This window comes from Lissotriton helveticus, chromosome 2_1 (assembly GCF_964261635.1).
Source record: "Lissotriton helveticus chromosome 2_1, aLisHel1.1, whole genome shotgun sequence".
Classification (NCBI taxonomy): Eukaryota; Metazoa; Chordata; class Amphibia; order Caudata; family Salamandridae; genus Lissotriton; species Lissotriton helveticus.
Genome location: NC_136059.1, coordinates 690,180,613 through 690,197,434, shown reverse-complemented (window position 1 = coordinate 690,197,434; position 16,822 = coordinate 690,180,613). Strand labels below are relative to the sequence as shown.

Below are 16,822 nucleotides of genomic sequence, written 5' to 3'. Positions count from 1 at the left end.
ATGCAATAGGTCTCGCATTAGGAAAGTTTGAGCTATTGGTATTGTAAAGGACACATTTTTTATTAATGTGCTTGTTTTGAAAATAGTGAAATTAATAGCTTTGTTATTTACAATGGCAATAGTTTTATCTTTCGCAAATGTGACATCTATTGTAACACAATATGTGTTGTGAGGGTGAGTGAGGGTGAGGGGTTGAGGGTGAGTGAGGGTGAGGGGTTGAGGGTGAGTGAGGGTGAGGGTGAGTGAGGGTGAGGGGTTGAGGGTGAGGGGTTGAGGGTGAGTGAGGGTGAGGGTGAGTGAGGGTGAGGGTGAGGGGTTGAGGGTGAGTGAGGGTGAGGGCGAGGGGTTGAGGGTGAGTGAGGGCGAGGGGTTGAGGGTGAGGGTGAGTGAGGGTGAGGGGTTGAGGGTGAGTGAGGGTGAGGGTGAGTGAGGGTGAGGGGTTGAGGGTGAGTGAGGGTGAGGGTGAGTGAGGGTGAGGGGTTGAGGGTGAGTGAGGGTGAGTGAGAGTGAGGGTGAGTGAGGGGTTGAGGGTGAGTGAGGGGTTGAGGGTGAGTGGGGGTTGAGGGTGAGTGGGGGTTGAGGGTGAGTGAGGGTGAGGGGTTGAGGGTGAGTGAGGGTGAGGGTGAGGGTGAGGGGTTGAGGGTGAGTGAGGGTGAGGGTGAGTGAGGGTGAGGGTGAGGGGTTGAGGGTGAGTGAGAGTGAGTGAGGGTGAGGGTGAGTGAGGGTGGGTGAGGGTGAGTGAGGGTGAGGGTGGGTGAGGGTGAGTGAGGGTGAGTGAGGGTGAGTGAGGGTGAGTGAGGGTGAGGGTGAGTGAGGGTGAGGGTGAGTGAGGGTGAGGGTGAGTGAGGGTGGGTGAGGGTGAGTGAGGGTGAGTGAGGGTGAGGGTGAGTGAGGGTGAGGGTGAGTGAGGGTGAGGGTGAGTGAGGGTGAGTGAGGGTGAGTGAGGGTGAGTGAGGGTGAGGGGTTGAGGGTGAGTGAGGGTGAGGGGTTGAGGGTGAGTGAGGGTGAGGGTGAGTGAGGGTGAGGGGTTGAGGGTGAGGGGTTGAGGGTGAGTGAGGGTGAGGGTGAGGGTGAGGGGTTGAGGGTGAGGGGTTGAGGGTGAGTGAGGGTGAGGGTGAGTGAGGGTGAGTGAGGGTGAGGGGTTGAGGGTGAGTGAGGGTGAGGGTGAGTGAGGGTGAAGGTGAGGGGTTGAGGGTGAGTGAGGGTGAGGGTGAGTGAGGGTGAGGGGTTGAGGGTGAGTGAGGGTGAGTGAGGGTGAGTGAGGGTGAGGGGTTGAGGGTGAGTGAGGGTGAGTGAGGGTGAGTGAGAGTGAGGGTGAGTGAGGGTGAGTGAGGGGTTGAGGGTGAGGGGTTGAGGGTGAGTGAGGGTGAGGGTGAGGGGCTGAGGGTGAGGGGTTGAGGGTGAGTGAGGGTGAGGGGTTGAGGATGAGTGAGGGTGAGTGAGGGTGAGGGTGAGGGGTTGAGGGTGAGTGAGGGTGAGTGAGGGTGAGGTTGAGTGAGGGTGAGGGTGAGTGAGGGTGAGTGAGGGTGAGGGTGAGGGGTTGAGGGTGAGTGAGGGTGAGTGAGGGTGAGGGTGAGTGAGGGTGGGTGAGGGTGAGTGAGGGTGAGTGAGGGTGAGGGTGAGTGAGGGTGAGGGTGAGTGAGGGTGAGGGTGAGTGAGGGTGAGGGTGAGTGAGGGTGAGTGAGGGTGGGTGAGGGTGAGTGAGGGTGAGGGTGAGTGAGGGTGAGTGAGGGTGAGGGTGAGTGAGGGGGAGGGTGAGTGAGGGTGAGTGAGGGTGAGGGGTTGAGGGTGAGTGAGGGTGAGGGTGAGTGAGGGTGAGGGGTTGAGGGTGAGTGAAGGTGAGGGTGAGGGGTTGAGGGTGAGTGAGGGTGAGTGAGGGTGAGGGGTTGAGGGTGAGGGGTTGAGGGTGAGTGAGGGTGAGGGTGAGTGAGGGTGAGTGAGGGTGAGGGGTTGAGGGTGAGGGTGAGTGAGGGTGAGGGGTTGAGGGAGGGTGAGGGTGAGGGTGAGTGAGGCTGAGGGGTTGAGGGTGAGTGAGGGTGAGGGGTTGAGGGTGAGTGAGGGTGAGGGTGAGGGGTTGAGGGTGAGTGAGGGTGAGGGTGAGGGGTTGAGGGTGAGACAGACAGAGCAGACGGCGCAAACACACACAGGAGGCTGCACGTACGGCAATCGCAGAAGGCTCACGCACACAGCGTGCATAAGGTATACCTACATAGCAGATGACGAAGTGAATGTACACACAAACTGTGCCTACAACAGTAAATGCATTCCTTCAGAGAACACACACTTAGAGTATACAAAACATGGCGCACGCCTGCGGGCATAGTCACAAATAGGCACCCATACAGTCTGCGAGTACAGCAGACGCATGCACACAGCAGAAGGCAGCCTGCATAGAAAGACACGAGTGGAGCGCACACGCAGGGACATTCACAGCGTCCACATGCACAGAGCGGGGTCACAGCTGACGCGGCGCTCGTGCAGGATACAACACACATGATTGAAGAGAGAGACAACTTGGAGGAATGCTTGTAGGTGTGTGTGTAGACGATGAGGGTGTGAAGCAGCAGGAATTTAATCTCCTATTTTTTTATATGAAATGTTGAGTTGCCCATAAAACCGTGTCTTGTTAAAAGGGTTATAAAAATAGTTATGATTAAAATCCGTGACTCGCTCAGTTTTCTGATTGACATTGTATCAGCTGGGATAGATAGTCAAAGCTGTCTAGTAGAAACTTCCAGTAAATTAGTATCGGGAGAGGCGGCATAACATGATTATTCGCTCTGCATAGGAGCTCTTTAGATGATGCAGTCTAATAAAAAAAATAGAGGTTTGCCAATGACATTTTGCTCCAAATTCAAAGATACAGCTAACTGCTGATTTACCTTAATCAGTGACACGGTGAAGCATGAACGCATGCGGTAATGACGGAGATGCAGTTCTTGACCCGAGTTACAGTTTCACGTTTCTTACTGGGGGTTGTTTTGCAACTTTACAGATTGGAATAATAATAATCCACTTTGCTGAACAATATAACATGTGAATTCACCACGAACCTATTGCAACTCGGTGTAAAAAGATAAAATCCCAAATCAAGACACAAGTATTGTTGCAAAAGGTGGTGTGAAGCAGCATGAAAAGACAGCACCAACCCTAACGAAAACGAGTCAAAAGAAACACGAGAGACGGCGGAGGGCATTGCTGTGGGGAGGGGGGGAGGAGAAATGCGACACGGCGGGCAGGGGAGGGGGCGGAGCGGGTAAAAAAAAAACAAGACGGAGAGAAGGCAGAGAAGGGGAGGGGGGAGGAGAAATGCGACACGGCGGGCAGGGGAGGGGGCGGAGCGGGTAGAGCGGCATGTGGGTGTGAAGCAGCCGGGGCCTTTGAAGTGAAGCTAAGCTTCACTTCAAAAGGTGTGGGAGGAATGCGGCTGAGGGAACAGACGGCGATTTGGTGATGTGCACGCGCATTTTAGGTCAATGCGCAAGCGCATTGACCTAAAAGCCACGGGCACAGCACCAAATCGCCGCAGTTAGGTAAACTTTGTTTAAAGCCCTATAGTCTCGCTCTGCTCAATGCACATGCGCATTGACAGGCGAGACCTAAAAATGGAGTGGGCTGCTGTGAAAAGTGGCACATTGCCACCTATGGTCCATGGTGACTCGCCTCACCTTTAGCAGTTGTGGGTGCATCACATACACAGACAGAGGGTGCATCAGCTCTCATTAAAAGCAACGTGTTGTTACCATTTAATGAAAAAAACGCACAAAAAAACAATTGATGGACAGAATGCAGAACAATTTCATACATTCACCCCAGTACAGACACCTGGGCCTAAATCCATCGTTTCTTTGCTTCCCATGCCATTCCAGTTTGAACTCAGCCATATGCAAATCAGTCTTGACCCTGTGCCCAATGGGAACAGTCCAGCCCAAACTGCCAGGCCAGGTCCCCCCTCATCAGCCAGGATAGCTCGACTCCAGTCGAATGGATTTCACGGGACCCACGTCTGGGCATACCAGTCCCACTCGGGGTGCAAATGCAAAAAAAAACAATTGATGGACAGAATGCAGAACAATGTCATACATTCACCCCAGTGCAGACATCTGTGCCTAAATCCATCGTTTTTTTGCTCCCCATGCCATTCCATTTTGAACCCAGCCATATGCAAATCAGTCTTGACCCTGTGCCCAATGGGAACAGTCCAGCCCGAACTGCCAGGCCAGGACCTCCCTGGACAGGAAACAAGCATCCTAGGACCGGTTTTGGGGTTTCACCCCCTCATCAGCCAGGATAGCTTGACTCCAGTGTCATGGAGAGTGCAGGGCCCACGTCTGGGCATACCCGTCCCACTCGGGGTGACAAATGCAAAGAAAATCAATTGATGGACAGAATGCAGAACAATGTCATACATTCACCCCAGTACAGACATCAGGCCCTAAATTCATCAGTTTTTTTTTCAACTGTGTGTCTTTTGCCTTCTCACCCTAAGTGCGCCGGGTACACCCAGACGTGGGTCCCGGGCTCACTGTGCCACTGGAATCAAGCTATCCTGGCTAATGAGGGGCGAAACCCCGAAACCGGTCCTAGGATGCTTGTTTCTGGTCCAGAGAGGACCTGGCTTGGCAGTTCGGGCTGGACTATTCCCACAAGAAACAGGGTCAAGACTGATTTGCATATGGCTAGGATCAACCTGGGGTGGTGTGGTGAGCAAAAGAATTATGGATTTAACCCAAATCCTTGTAATTGGGGATGAATGTTATAATTGTCCAGCCTTCTGTCCATCAATTGTTTCTTCTGGACTGTTCCCCTGAGGCACAAAGTCAAGACTGATTTGCATATCACCAGGTCTAATCTGGGGTGGCCATGGTGAGCAAAAGAATGATGGATTTAACCCAGATCTATTGACTGGGGATGAATGTTTGATTTGTTCTGCATTCCGTCTATCAATTGTGTGTCTTTTGCTTTCTTGCCCTAAGTGCACAGGGTATGGCCAGACGTGGGTTCCGGGCTCACTGTGCCACTGGAATCAAGCTATCCTGGCTGATGAGGGGTGAAAGCCCGAAATTGGTCCTAGGATACTTGTTTCCGGTCTAGGGAGGACCTGGCTTGGCAGTTTCGGCTGGACTGTTCCCATGAGGCATAGGGTCAAGACTAATTTGCATATGACCAGGTCTAAACTTGGGTGGCATGGTGAGCAAAAGAATGATGGATTTAACCCAGATCTCTTGACTGGGGATGAATGTTTTGATTTGTTCTGCATTCCGTCCACCAATTGTGTGTCTTTTGCGTTCTCATTCAAGGCAAAAATGGTGCAGTAGATTGTAAACATTGTATAGGGACATTTCCATGACCTGGCTTTCAATACATTTCAATGGACTGCAGTGAGAATTGGGGCATTGCCACCTGAGGCCTTTGTTTTGCTCCACGCACAACCACGAACGATTGGAATCCGATTCACAGATATGCGTACGTCTGCACTGTAACATATTGTGCTCACTGAAGAACACAGAGTGCAACAGCTTGCAAACATGGTATATGTGCATCTTCATGACCTGGCCTTCACCACCACATCAGTGCAGGGGGCGTTCATGCATACCATGGTTGCTACACATGAATTTCCTTTTAGTGAAAATTGTATTGCTCTGCATACCAAATCTATCTATATTTCTCAATTATTGTGTTTTTGGTTCAGGTTGCATTATTACAATGTGTACACTAGTGCAGTTGTACCAAAAAAAGGGTGACATTTTCTGCCATCATTTGTTAAATTGAAGTCGAGTTTAAACTTTAAATGGCCACACATTTCATGACAAACACTTGATTTTGTCACACATGTGGCCCGATTCTCAAAACAGTGTCTACCCATTCTAGCAGCTACAGACCGTGCAACTGGTTAGGAAGCTATTTTAACGTCACACGGGGAAATTAATGATTTTACATGTATTTCTTGATGTACGCGTGTTTTTCCCTGTGTGGAGCGTTAAGATATCAGATTCTGCATACCAAAAGTTAAGAAAATATTCCCATGTTAAATATGTGTATATATATGTGTGTAGATATTCTTTCGATGGACAACATTTTGTATCTAAACACCTCCAGCCATGCTCTCAACCAATGAAAATTAGTTCAATTCCTTTCTGCAACACAGAAAAGTGAATCAAATTTCCATTGAAGAATCCTATATTACTACAGGGAATGCCCATTACTGGCCCATGAATGTGGAAAAATATGTATATTTCACAGAATTGTTCTATTTGCTAGTAACACCTCCGCATCCACAACTGATTTAGTGCATCATCTGTAAACTGTACCATTTATTTATGAAAAAGGTTTTGTAATCGAGGGTGCAAATGTGCTGTCTGTTGCAAAACATAGGGGCGATTATGAGTTTAATGGTCCATTGAGCCTCCGAACCCCTGGTGGCGGTCCACGAACTGCCAGATTGGCAGTTCACCCACAGTATTCCGAGTTTGGTGGTTGGACCACCACCAGACCACTGCCTGGATCCAGCTGCGGTGGTGCAGCGGTCAGGCTGAGTAATATGCTGGTGGTGCCACTGCGGCACCGCTGAGCATATTACGAGTTGCCTCATAGCCAGGCTTTCCATTGTAGTGAGCCTGCCATGGAAAGGCTAGCAGAGAGGCAACAAAGTGTGCCCTAACAGGGTTGCCTTCTGCCTCTGGGCCTGGGGGTGCATGCCACGGGGCACATGCTGTGCCCCCTGTTGAATTGCACCCCAGTTCCTGCATGGTGCAGCATGTACCACATGGTGCTTACCACACCATGTAGGAATGTTCTGCGGTGGTGACACAGAGGTGCCTGTCTGAGGCTCACCTATGGACCTTTAGACTGGCACCACCCGCCTGTCAATGGTTATAATCGTAATCTGGTGGGTGGTATGAGTACGGCTTTGGTGGATCTCCCGCGGGGCGTTGGTGTGGCGGCCCATGAGAGGACCACCAAAGTCGTAATCAGGTCCATAGTGTTAACTTACAATGGAGCTTACTTTGCGTACCATTGGTTAGTTTCACTGAAATTCATATTTGCTTGCTTCTTATTCATTTGTATGTTTGGGCTTGCCTTTCTCTTCTTGTGCTTGCCCGTCTCCAGGAGCATGGATGCATTACTTGTATACTTCCACTGCTCACTTTTCAGGTGCTACCTTTTTCGTTTTGCTTGAGCACTCTACAAGATTGCAAATGTTTCCAGCCATCTCCTTCATATACTGCTCTTCCCACCCTATGCCGTGCTCCATTTTTACTCTCTCTTGACCTTGTGTGTCTCCCCCATTAACCCCTTGCTTTCTGCCCATGTGCTTTACTCCGCCAGATCCATGTTGGTCTTTTTCGGCCATTTGCTAGCCCTCCCTAGCTCTCCACTTTGCTCTGTCTCTCTCTCTCTCTGTATTATTTCTCCCTCCCGAGACCACCATGTAGCTTCTACCCCACCAGCACTCCTCCATGGTGCTTCTGCTCAACCAACCACTTGTGTCACTTCTGCCCCCTGTGTCCATAGTATTGCCTCAGCTCCCCCGGTTACTTCCACCCCATGTTGATTCCGCCCACCCGTTAAAAAAACATGTTTTTGCACTCTTTTTTTAGTAACCTTGTTAAATGAAAAGAAAAAAAAGCAGGCACCTCATTTTGCAGATATAAATATATATATATATATGAGGTATGTAAAGTTCCAGATGTCGACAAGCGCTGCAGTTGACCGCACAAACGAACAGGAACCAGCGAGACCCAAATCAAGGTGCAAAGTTATTTTATTAAGTTCAAACCCAGCACCAGTCCGCCACGACGCGTTTCGGCTAGAGATAGCCTTGTTCACATGTATCGACAGCAACACCCACTGCGGAAGAAAATACCAGATGGAACTACATTTACCAGAAAGCTTTCAAGCATACGCCCACTGGGGTGGGAACACTTGCCTATTGGGGCGGGACTTTATCAATTTAACCAAGTAGAGAATCCGCTGGTACAGTTGCTGTCTTACTCCTGTTGGCTTGTGAACAAGAACGGACAGTTCGAAACATGTTAAGCCTTGAAATCTTATTAAAGTGGATGGAGTGAAAACCTTACCGTGCCTGCAGCCCTCTTTGTTAGAGGTGTCCTTTCCGGGAGGGCATCCCCACAGAAGGGTAACCTTGTTGTTTGTGTATTTAGCGGCCGTGCTCAGGTCGCGGGGACAAACCGCCGCATTACAGCGGATCTGCAGCACCACCACGGTGCGGAGCTGTATAGAGATGAAAGCTCAATGAGAGGGACATTGTACAGCAGCACAGTGAGTGCTTTCATCTCTCAACCTGCCAAAGTTGGATTTTAATATGTCTTGATGAGATCGACGGCAACACCCACTGGGGAAGAAAATACCAGATAGAACTACATTTACCAGAATGCCTTCAAGCATATGCCCACTGGGGCGGGAACACTTGCCTATTGGGGCGGGACTTTATCAATTTAACCAAGTAGAGAATCCGCTGGTACAGTTGCTGTCTTACTCCTGTTGGCTTGTGAACAAGAACCGATAGTTCGAAACATGTTAAGCCTTGAAATCTTATTAAAGTGGATGGAGTGAACACCTTACCGTGCCTGCAGCCCTCTTTGTTAGAGGTGTCCTTTCCGGGAGGGCATGCCCACTGAAGGGCAACCTTGTTGTTTGTATATATATATATATAATATTTATGCATTGTGCGCACACTTACAAAATGGCCCAGCCTCTTTTTTTAAAGCGTTCTTCAATTCATTAGCCATGCTGCACAGCATCGGGAATGCTGTGCAACATAGCTAAAAACCATTTGCAAAGCCAATAGGTTCCAAAGACGAGCTCTACTGACTTTGCCAACATTTGTTTTCTGAATGCTACGAAGTTGTCAGAGACTCTTATCTCAAAAGGCAATATATTCCAGGCCACAGCAACCTGAAGTATCCATCTAATCCTGATCTCCGAAACCACAAATAGTGACAACAAGCCTGAGCGTAAAGTACATCTAGGGCAATACCAAGAGAGCATGTGTCTGACAAAAGCTGGTGTAGTGCCAGTCGTGGCTGGTACTGAACAAGAGTGGCGGCGGGAGTTAAAGAATAAATAGCACCTTATAAGGCCGCCAACTCTCCTCCATCATCATCGTCATCTGCTTGGTCCAGCCGGAACAGGAAGCACAAACAGGCTCCCCTAAGCCAATCAAAATGCTGCAATGCAGCATTGTGATTGGTCTCAGTGGCGTAGCAAGGTCAGATGGTACCCAGTGCAGAAAATGTCTTGTCACCTCCGGCTTCCAAAATGGCAAAAATATGTGTTTAAAACACATATTTTTGCCATTTTGTCACCCCCCTCAGTGATGACACTTGTCACCCGGCTTGACAAAATGGCAAAATATGTGTTAAAACACATATTTTGCCATTTTGTCACCCACCCTCAGTGATGACACCGGGCAGCCCGCACCCACCGCACCCCCCTTCCTATGCCACTGGTCTGAGCTCTGTAATTAAGGCGCTCAGGCAGGCAGTGGGAGCCTGTGCATGTTCCCCACCACGCTGTGCATGAGAGCCTGGTGGGGAACATGCTAAGTGCGCATGAAGATTTGGCAGGCCAAGCCGTCATGCGCACTTGAGTGCACAAATTTCCTCCTCCCCCTGCTGACTAAGTTGGCAGCCAAGCCCCGCCCTGCCCAAAACCTGCTTCAGAGCAAAAAATAAAATAGCAACATTGTGTGCATTGCCTTACAAATATTTAATACAGATGCACAGGCTGGTAAAGAGGATTCTCCTTTTCACCAGAGGCCAGTGTAGTTTGTGAAAGAGACCTGATACTGAGGACGGCCGGGGGACACTGAGTAACATACATATAGTCACATTTTGGACTAACGCAAGCTGCTGAATAGTATAAGCCAGAAGGCCCAGATAAGAGGGTATTAGTATAGCATATATGTGAACACACCAAAGTCTGTAAAATGGTATAGTCGAATTTTACTAGAAGAAAAGGCAAGCATATCTTCAAATTGTTGAGGCAAGAAAACTTGTGGCCATCTTATCCTTTAATGAAAGTTATTTTAAGTACTGTGAGGCCCCAGACAAGACTTGTTTTCGGGTCCTCCACTCAGAACAACCAGAGGCCAGTGTAGTTTGTGAAAGAGACCTGATATTGAGGACGGGAGGGGACACTGAGTAACATACATATAGTCACATTTTGGACTAACGCAAGCTGCTGAATAGTATAAGCCAGGAGGCCCAGATAAGAGGGTATTAGTATAGCATATATGTGAACCCACCAAAGTCTGTAAAATGGTATAGTCGAATTTTACTAGAAGAAAAGGCAAACGTATCTTCAAATTGTTGAGGCAAGAAAACTTGTGGCCATCTGATCCTTTAATGAAAGTTATTTTAAGTACTGTGAGGCCCCAGACAAGACTTGTTTTCGGGTCCTCCACTCAGAACAACTTTGAATTTTTTTTATGCATTTTCTGCTAATTCAAACCCACGTGATGTCATGCATTATTAAATTATACGTTATAATTTCTGACATGGGATCACTGTAGGAAGGGGGAGTATTATGTGGTGCTGCTGGTTAGGCTTCACCATGCGATATTGTCACAAACCCCAAAGATGATCCTAGGATTCACACTAATAAAACCTTTGCTCGGCAGTGGTAGTGCGGCAAAGAACAGTCAGGCCTTATTATAAGAACGTGTTAATCATTTCAGAGTCCCATGGCCGATACATAATTGACATGACTCAAGAGAATTCCGACACCAACTTATAAAAATAGAGTGTATTATTATCTTACTTTAGACATTGAAACAAATAGAATAGCATACATATAACTGAAGTTCCAGATTTTAAAAGCAATATATAACCAGTGCAAAATAATACAGTGAAAAGTTAGCATTACAATCCATGGGGAAAAACCACGAGTGACAATCGGACACTTGTAGGTCTAGTGTCTTGGTACCCTTGCGGGGTTATGTTATGTTAATGGCATTTTGTAATGCTCGCAGCTGCTCCAGCGAAGGAGCGTCCCGGCGCCCGACAAGGTAGCCACACAACATAACTAGGGAACAGATTTATTTAAAAAATTCGGGTTTTAACAGAGCTAAGGAAACAAGAGGGTCTTAACGGCCCTACGAAAGGGAAGCAGGTCGGCAAGGATCCGCATTTCGCGAGGCAGTGCATTCCACAGAGCAGCTGCCCGCACCTTGAAGGAACGTCCCCCAGCTCGACTACGTTTAAAGCGTGGAACTGCTGCCAGTTCGTGATCCGAGGAGCGGAGGGAACGGCCAGGGATATAGGGGCGCAAGAGATTATGCAGTATTGGGGCAGAAGGGCCTTTTAAGATCTTAAAAGCCAAACAAAGCACCTTGAAGTGAATCCGCTGCCTGACAGGCAGCCCGTGGAGAGCACACAAGGTGCGAGAGACCGAGCAGAACCTAGGAAGGCCTACAACTGCTCTGGCTGCTGCATTTTGCACTCGCTGGAGACGAGTCAGCTCGGCCTGATTTATCCCTATAAAAAGGGAGCTGGCATAGTCTAGCCGAGCCAGTACCGTCGCCTGAACCACAAGTTGGCGGGTTGCGGAATCGAAATATTTGAGTGCAGGTCTCAGATTGCGCAAAATGCCAAAGCAGGAGGCCGCCGTCCTTTTGGTATGGCTAACAAAACTGAGTGAGGGGTCCAACCATACCCCCAGATTTTTTATCTCCGAAACCGGAGTGGGGGTGGGACCCAACTCAGAGGGCCACCAGGTATCTCCCCAGGGATCCGTCCGTTTGCCGAAGACCATCACCTCTGTTTTTTTGGGGTAAAGGTGAAATGGGTCCCAGGACCAGGCCACGACAGTCAGTTCAGTTTTTATCTAGCCCAGGAGCAGAGTTTCCGTGGCTGTCCCTGTTGCTGAACAGGAGCTGCAGGAGAGTTGCTTTTACCACTTATTCGGAGCTGTAGGGGAACAAGATGCAAAAACACAACAATGGGGTGTTTGCGGATGTTGGCCAAAGGTTGGATGAAGTTTCCTCTAGGTGCAGCATCGAATGAAGGGGTCGGTTGCCAGACTAGCGATCACCAATCCTTGGCAGCGGTAATTCTTGGAAAAAGGTAATTCAATGTCCGGTTGTCCCGGGGAGCACAGTAGCTGCCTGTAACTTCGTGGGAGACAGAACTATAGTTCCCACAATACACTAGACCATCTGGATTTGGGCAATCCCACGGGGCTCGATGGCCAGCAATTCTTCGGATACGGAGCACTGTTTCATCTACAGTTTACAGGGGACTAGTACCACTAGCCCAGGGGAGTTTGAGGGTGCTTCAGGCTTCCACAGGGGTCCCTCTGTCTGGGAGAACTGAGTGATAGCCTAGGACGAGTCTCAATCAGGCAGTTCCAGGCACGTTGTCACAAGTGCAGAGTATCCCTCTTTTGCTTTGTGCAAGTCTTCTCGTTGCAGACACAGTTCTCTTCTGTCCTCTTTGATGCAGGATGTTCAGAAGTGAGGTTGTGATGTCAAGAGTGTCCCTTAAATCCTAGATTTAGAGGAGTTGGGACGCGGTAGCAAGAAGCCAATTGGCTGCTTGTCCCTACAGCTAGTCTGCTCCTGAGATGACCACATCCAGGGTAAGGGTTGCCTTTTCTACCTAGAACCTTTTATTCTGCCACTTCTAAAAATGGCAGAACCCTACTTTCACTGTTCAGACCGGGCTGCACACCCTGGAGGTGTGGCTTTCCTTCTGGGAGTATACATCTCATTGACTATCTAATCTCCAGCGAGTGCAAGTGTGCCTGGGGCAGGGAGAGGGCTGTTTTCTCCTTTTGGAGTAAGCCCTGCTGTACATCAGAGGCAGTGTAGCCTTTGAAGCTCACCGCCTAGATGTGCCACTTCACTAGCCTTCCTGAGAGGGAGGAGGTGTGACCAGGCCTGAGTTTCTGACTCCTGGGAGTGATCACATTGCCTGGTAGGCGGCCTGAATCCTGTCTTGGCGGCAGCAAGTGCGGGAAGTAAGGACTTGCAGCCAGAGCACAGAGAAGCTGGGGTAAACAGGTGGGAAACTTCTAAAGTAGCCAGCTGGGTGTATGCCACATCACCCTCATCTCGAGATGCATGTCAAGGGTGAGAAGGCATGTTGTTTGATACCAAACATGAAATATTTAGATGGTACCATAATGGAACTGCCAACCTCGGGTTTGCCCTGGTGCCAGCCCATATTATCCTATGGACCATCTAGCACTTATAGTGTCCTTTGATAACTGTCACAATAGGGTCATATAAGCTTGCACTTTCATGTCCACACCTTTGATATAATGCCCCCTTCCTCCTCGGCTTTAGACCTTCTTTAGGGGTGACTGGGATAAAATCAAAGACAGTGCATTGACTTTGCCAGACATTATGAGGGTAAAGTCAAGTTCGAGCAGTATTCCACCCATTCCCTGGGTACTTACACGTCCCCTCTGTGGGACCTATAAGGGGGACAAAGTCCTTGTCAATTTGGTATGATAATTTACACATAACCATTTTAAGGATAGAGCACTGGCACTGGGGCCTGGGCAGCAGACTCCTGTGCACTATCCGAGTCATAACCATCAGCATTGGTGCAATAAGTGGAGAAGTGACCATACAAAAAGGGCACGTTATTAAAATCAGCTGAAATATTTCTTTCCCTAAAAATCATTACAAAGACACTAGTAGAAAGAGCAACAGAGGCAGGCAAAGAGAGGGAGGTAGAAGGGAGATTTAGTAGCCATGGGTGAGATAGACACACACAAGATCACTTTCCTGGGGAGGCCTGGGAGGGTGGGAGCCCTGGCCAATTGCCCACTTTGCCTAGACCTTTAAACGCCCCTAATAAAAGTTCTTCATCAAAGACCACACCCAAGTTTTGTCAGTTTTGATGGCCAAGGAACAGATCCCTGCAATTCATACACTATACTGCCCCCCTGATTAACCAGAAAATACATTGATGAAAAGCAGCTCTTTTCATAGAACAAGTGGCCAAAGAGGGCTCTAGAAGTAAATATAACCTCAAAATAATCAGCGACACAAATGCTTATTGTAAAACCGTTGATATGAAACCGAGATTGGCCTAAATTTCCAAATCCTAAATTCAGAGCCAAGAAGGATTTACTGATTAATTTTTATTGTAAACTAAATTCAGAAGCTTCAGTTGCTTTGCAGAAAAACGAAAACAAATAATTTTACATTTTGTTTTATATGAAGGGAGGATCTCACATTACTGAAGGAAAAAGACAACCTTGCCCCCTTCGGAAATCATGATAAAAGGGGAAGGAAAAAGAAGCATTTCTATTGGAGTATTTATGAAACTCTGTGGCAGTGTGCCATTGTGCATGTTCAGGGGATGTGTTTCGAAGTGACATTGCATGGGGCCATTGTCCTCTTGCATTATAAGGGGAGGACACCAATTGTGTTGTATCGCATTGTCTATTGTGTTTGTCAACCTCAGTTTGCTAGTGTCCTGCATTTTTTTTCAAGTATCTTTGAAGTCATTGTGTCCCTTTGTCTTCCTCAGCTTTTCCTGTTTGTGGTGTGGAACTTTGAGATCTACATGATACCACTGGCTTTGTTGTTACTGTTGGCTTGGAACTACTTTTTGATCATGTCGGGGAAGGATAACAGGCAGCAGGACACAGTAAGTCTTATACGCCTTTCTTTACTGCATGTGTTACTGTGATATCTGTTCCACGTCCGTTCAAGAAAGAACACTTTAATCGAAAAATATGATCTTTCTGTCCGGGTAAACAGGTCAATATAATTATAATTGAAATAGCCAAAATTATAAACGTTATTGCCTATTTAATAAGGGTTTAACAAATGTGCAATGGAAGAGTGAGGAACTGCATCTTTGCTCAGTTTTTAGAAAATATGTGACTCCTTAATTCAAAATGAGCACATTTTCTGGGGCCCAACTGCCGAGCTCGTTTTCACACTGTAGGTCTCTTTATGAAAGTATGTCTGTCCATCCACCTGACTCCTACATGTTCATGTGCCATTTGCATCAACTGGTGTTTGGCGTGTCTTGCTACGGAGATCAGGCCTCATCTCTCCTGTGCATCATAAGTTGCAAAGACCATGCTTTGTCAGTCTAGCAAAGAAGAGCGGCATGCCTCGATGACAAATCATGTGGTGCAGCTTCCAGCCATGAAGAACTGTTCAGCTGCATTTTTGGAGACCTGCGGAAACGTGTTCTTGGTGTATCAAATTACTTTCTGCTGTTTTCAGGTTGGCCTTTTTTTATTGTCCATCGTGTTTTTAACCCCTTCGATGCTGGTGACGGAACCGTTCCGTCATCAGTCACGGTTGAGCTGTGCTGATGACGGAACGGTTCCGTCACGACCGCGCCCTGTTTTGGAATGTCCAGCACAGAGCGCGGCTACGGCGCCGCACGGAAGCGGTTAAACTGGCGTGAAGTGCATGAGGTTGTTGTCCCAATGCACCACTGCTGTGTTGGACAGGCTAGAAAGTGCCGGATACTTTTGCAGGTTTACTCACTATTTTTGGGAGTCTGACAACCCTGTTAGTAGCATCTTGTACGCTGGCCCATGAGGCACACCGAGTGCACACCTCTTCCTGCATTCTGGTACATGCAGACCCTGCAGGTCCAACTCATGCAGTGTTTGGGCTGCATCACACATTGTAGTGATGTCTGTCAATGTGAGCGCACAGGTCCAAGTTGGTTCCTGACTCAGCTGATCACAGTTCTTTGGCATTTGCAAACATTAGTTTGAGTTACAGCGTGGTGACCAAAAGGCCCAGAAACTCTCCAGGGACTACCACTAAGTGATGATAGATAGCAAAAACAATAATATACCAAGTGCCAGTGGACTACCTTAGGAATAGTAGTGCTGCCTGCCAATAACGCTCCCCTGCACCGATAACTATTAGCAACAAAGCCCTTCCCACAAACCACTGACATTTTTCAAACAATATTAATATTGAAAATGCCTCCCCCTATGTCGTGCCAGGAGGCACGCATCACCCTAAACTGCCCATCTGGGAGGCTTTAGCAAACACTCTAAAGCCTCCCTATGTAACAAAATCCAGAACCACCAGCCCGCAGGTCCCGTTATTTGCCCTACTGAGGCACAGGGCACCCCGTGGTGTAGTCCTCCTTGTTGCCAGTTAGAGGGAATATCCATATCTATTTTTATAAGCCCACCCAGGCGTTTGCGACATACTCCCACCCATTCATTTAAGATGGACCCCTCCTGACTTTGCAGAGATCTCATGCTAACGACAGACCCTCACTTCAGGGTCAACCCGCGAGCCTTTTCCTGCCCCAAGTTCACTGCTGTAAAGTATACTCTGATTACATTGAGTATATTTTAAGTAGTTTATTGACAACTCTGCATGAGGTACACAACCTCCTTCAGTTCAGCAGCATCTCCAACTGTCCCAGCAAGAATACTCCAACCCATACATTCTCACAGTGACAACCCATACATTCTCACAGTGATGTAGATACATTCCAGACATGGGATGCATCAACACCACACATCCCCCTCCTATATAAAAACAAACACAGAGCAACTATATACAATGTACGTTTGCTATTAATACAATAAAATTATGACAACACAAAATCTCTGGGCTTTCGAGGAGTATGAATGACTCTTCCCATTCTTCCTACTCTTCTCGAGTCTATTCCAGCCTGTTCTTCTATTCCAGGAGACATATCTATGGCTTCCTGCTCACCCATGGTTTGTTCTAACTCTACTCCATCTTCAACCTCATCCACCAATCATCAAACATGCCTGTTGAGATGTCCGTGGTTTCCCAAACAACCCCGTTTTGTGTTTTTTCAAAGTTTTTACATTTGGCAAT

The 16,822-nt window shown here is 48.1% G+C and overlaps 1 protein-coding gene across 3 annotated transcripts in view; it reads left to right on the top strand.

Moving 5' to 3' along the window:
* The window catches only part of MCTP1 (multiple C2 and transmembrane domain containing 1), a 2,466,151-nt gene that overhangs the window by 2,112,633 nt on the left and 336,696 nt on the right, over nt 1-16,822 (top strand). For all 3 annotated transcript variants that reach the window (XM_078675397.1, XM_078675396.1, XM_078675394.1), the window contains one exon: nt 14,511-14,630. In XM_078675397.1, the coding sequence (XP_078531523.1) occupies nt 14,511-14,630 (120 nt within the window). The remainder of the gene's footprint in view (nt 1-14,510; nt 14,631-16,822) is intronic.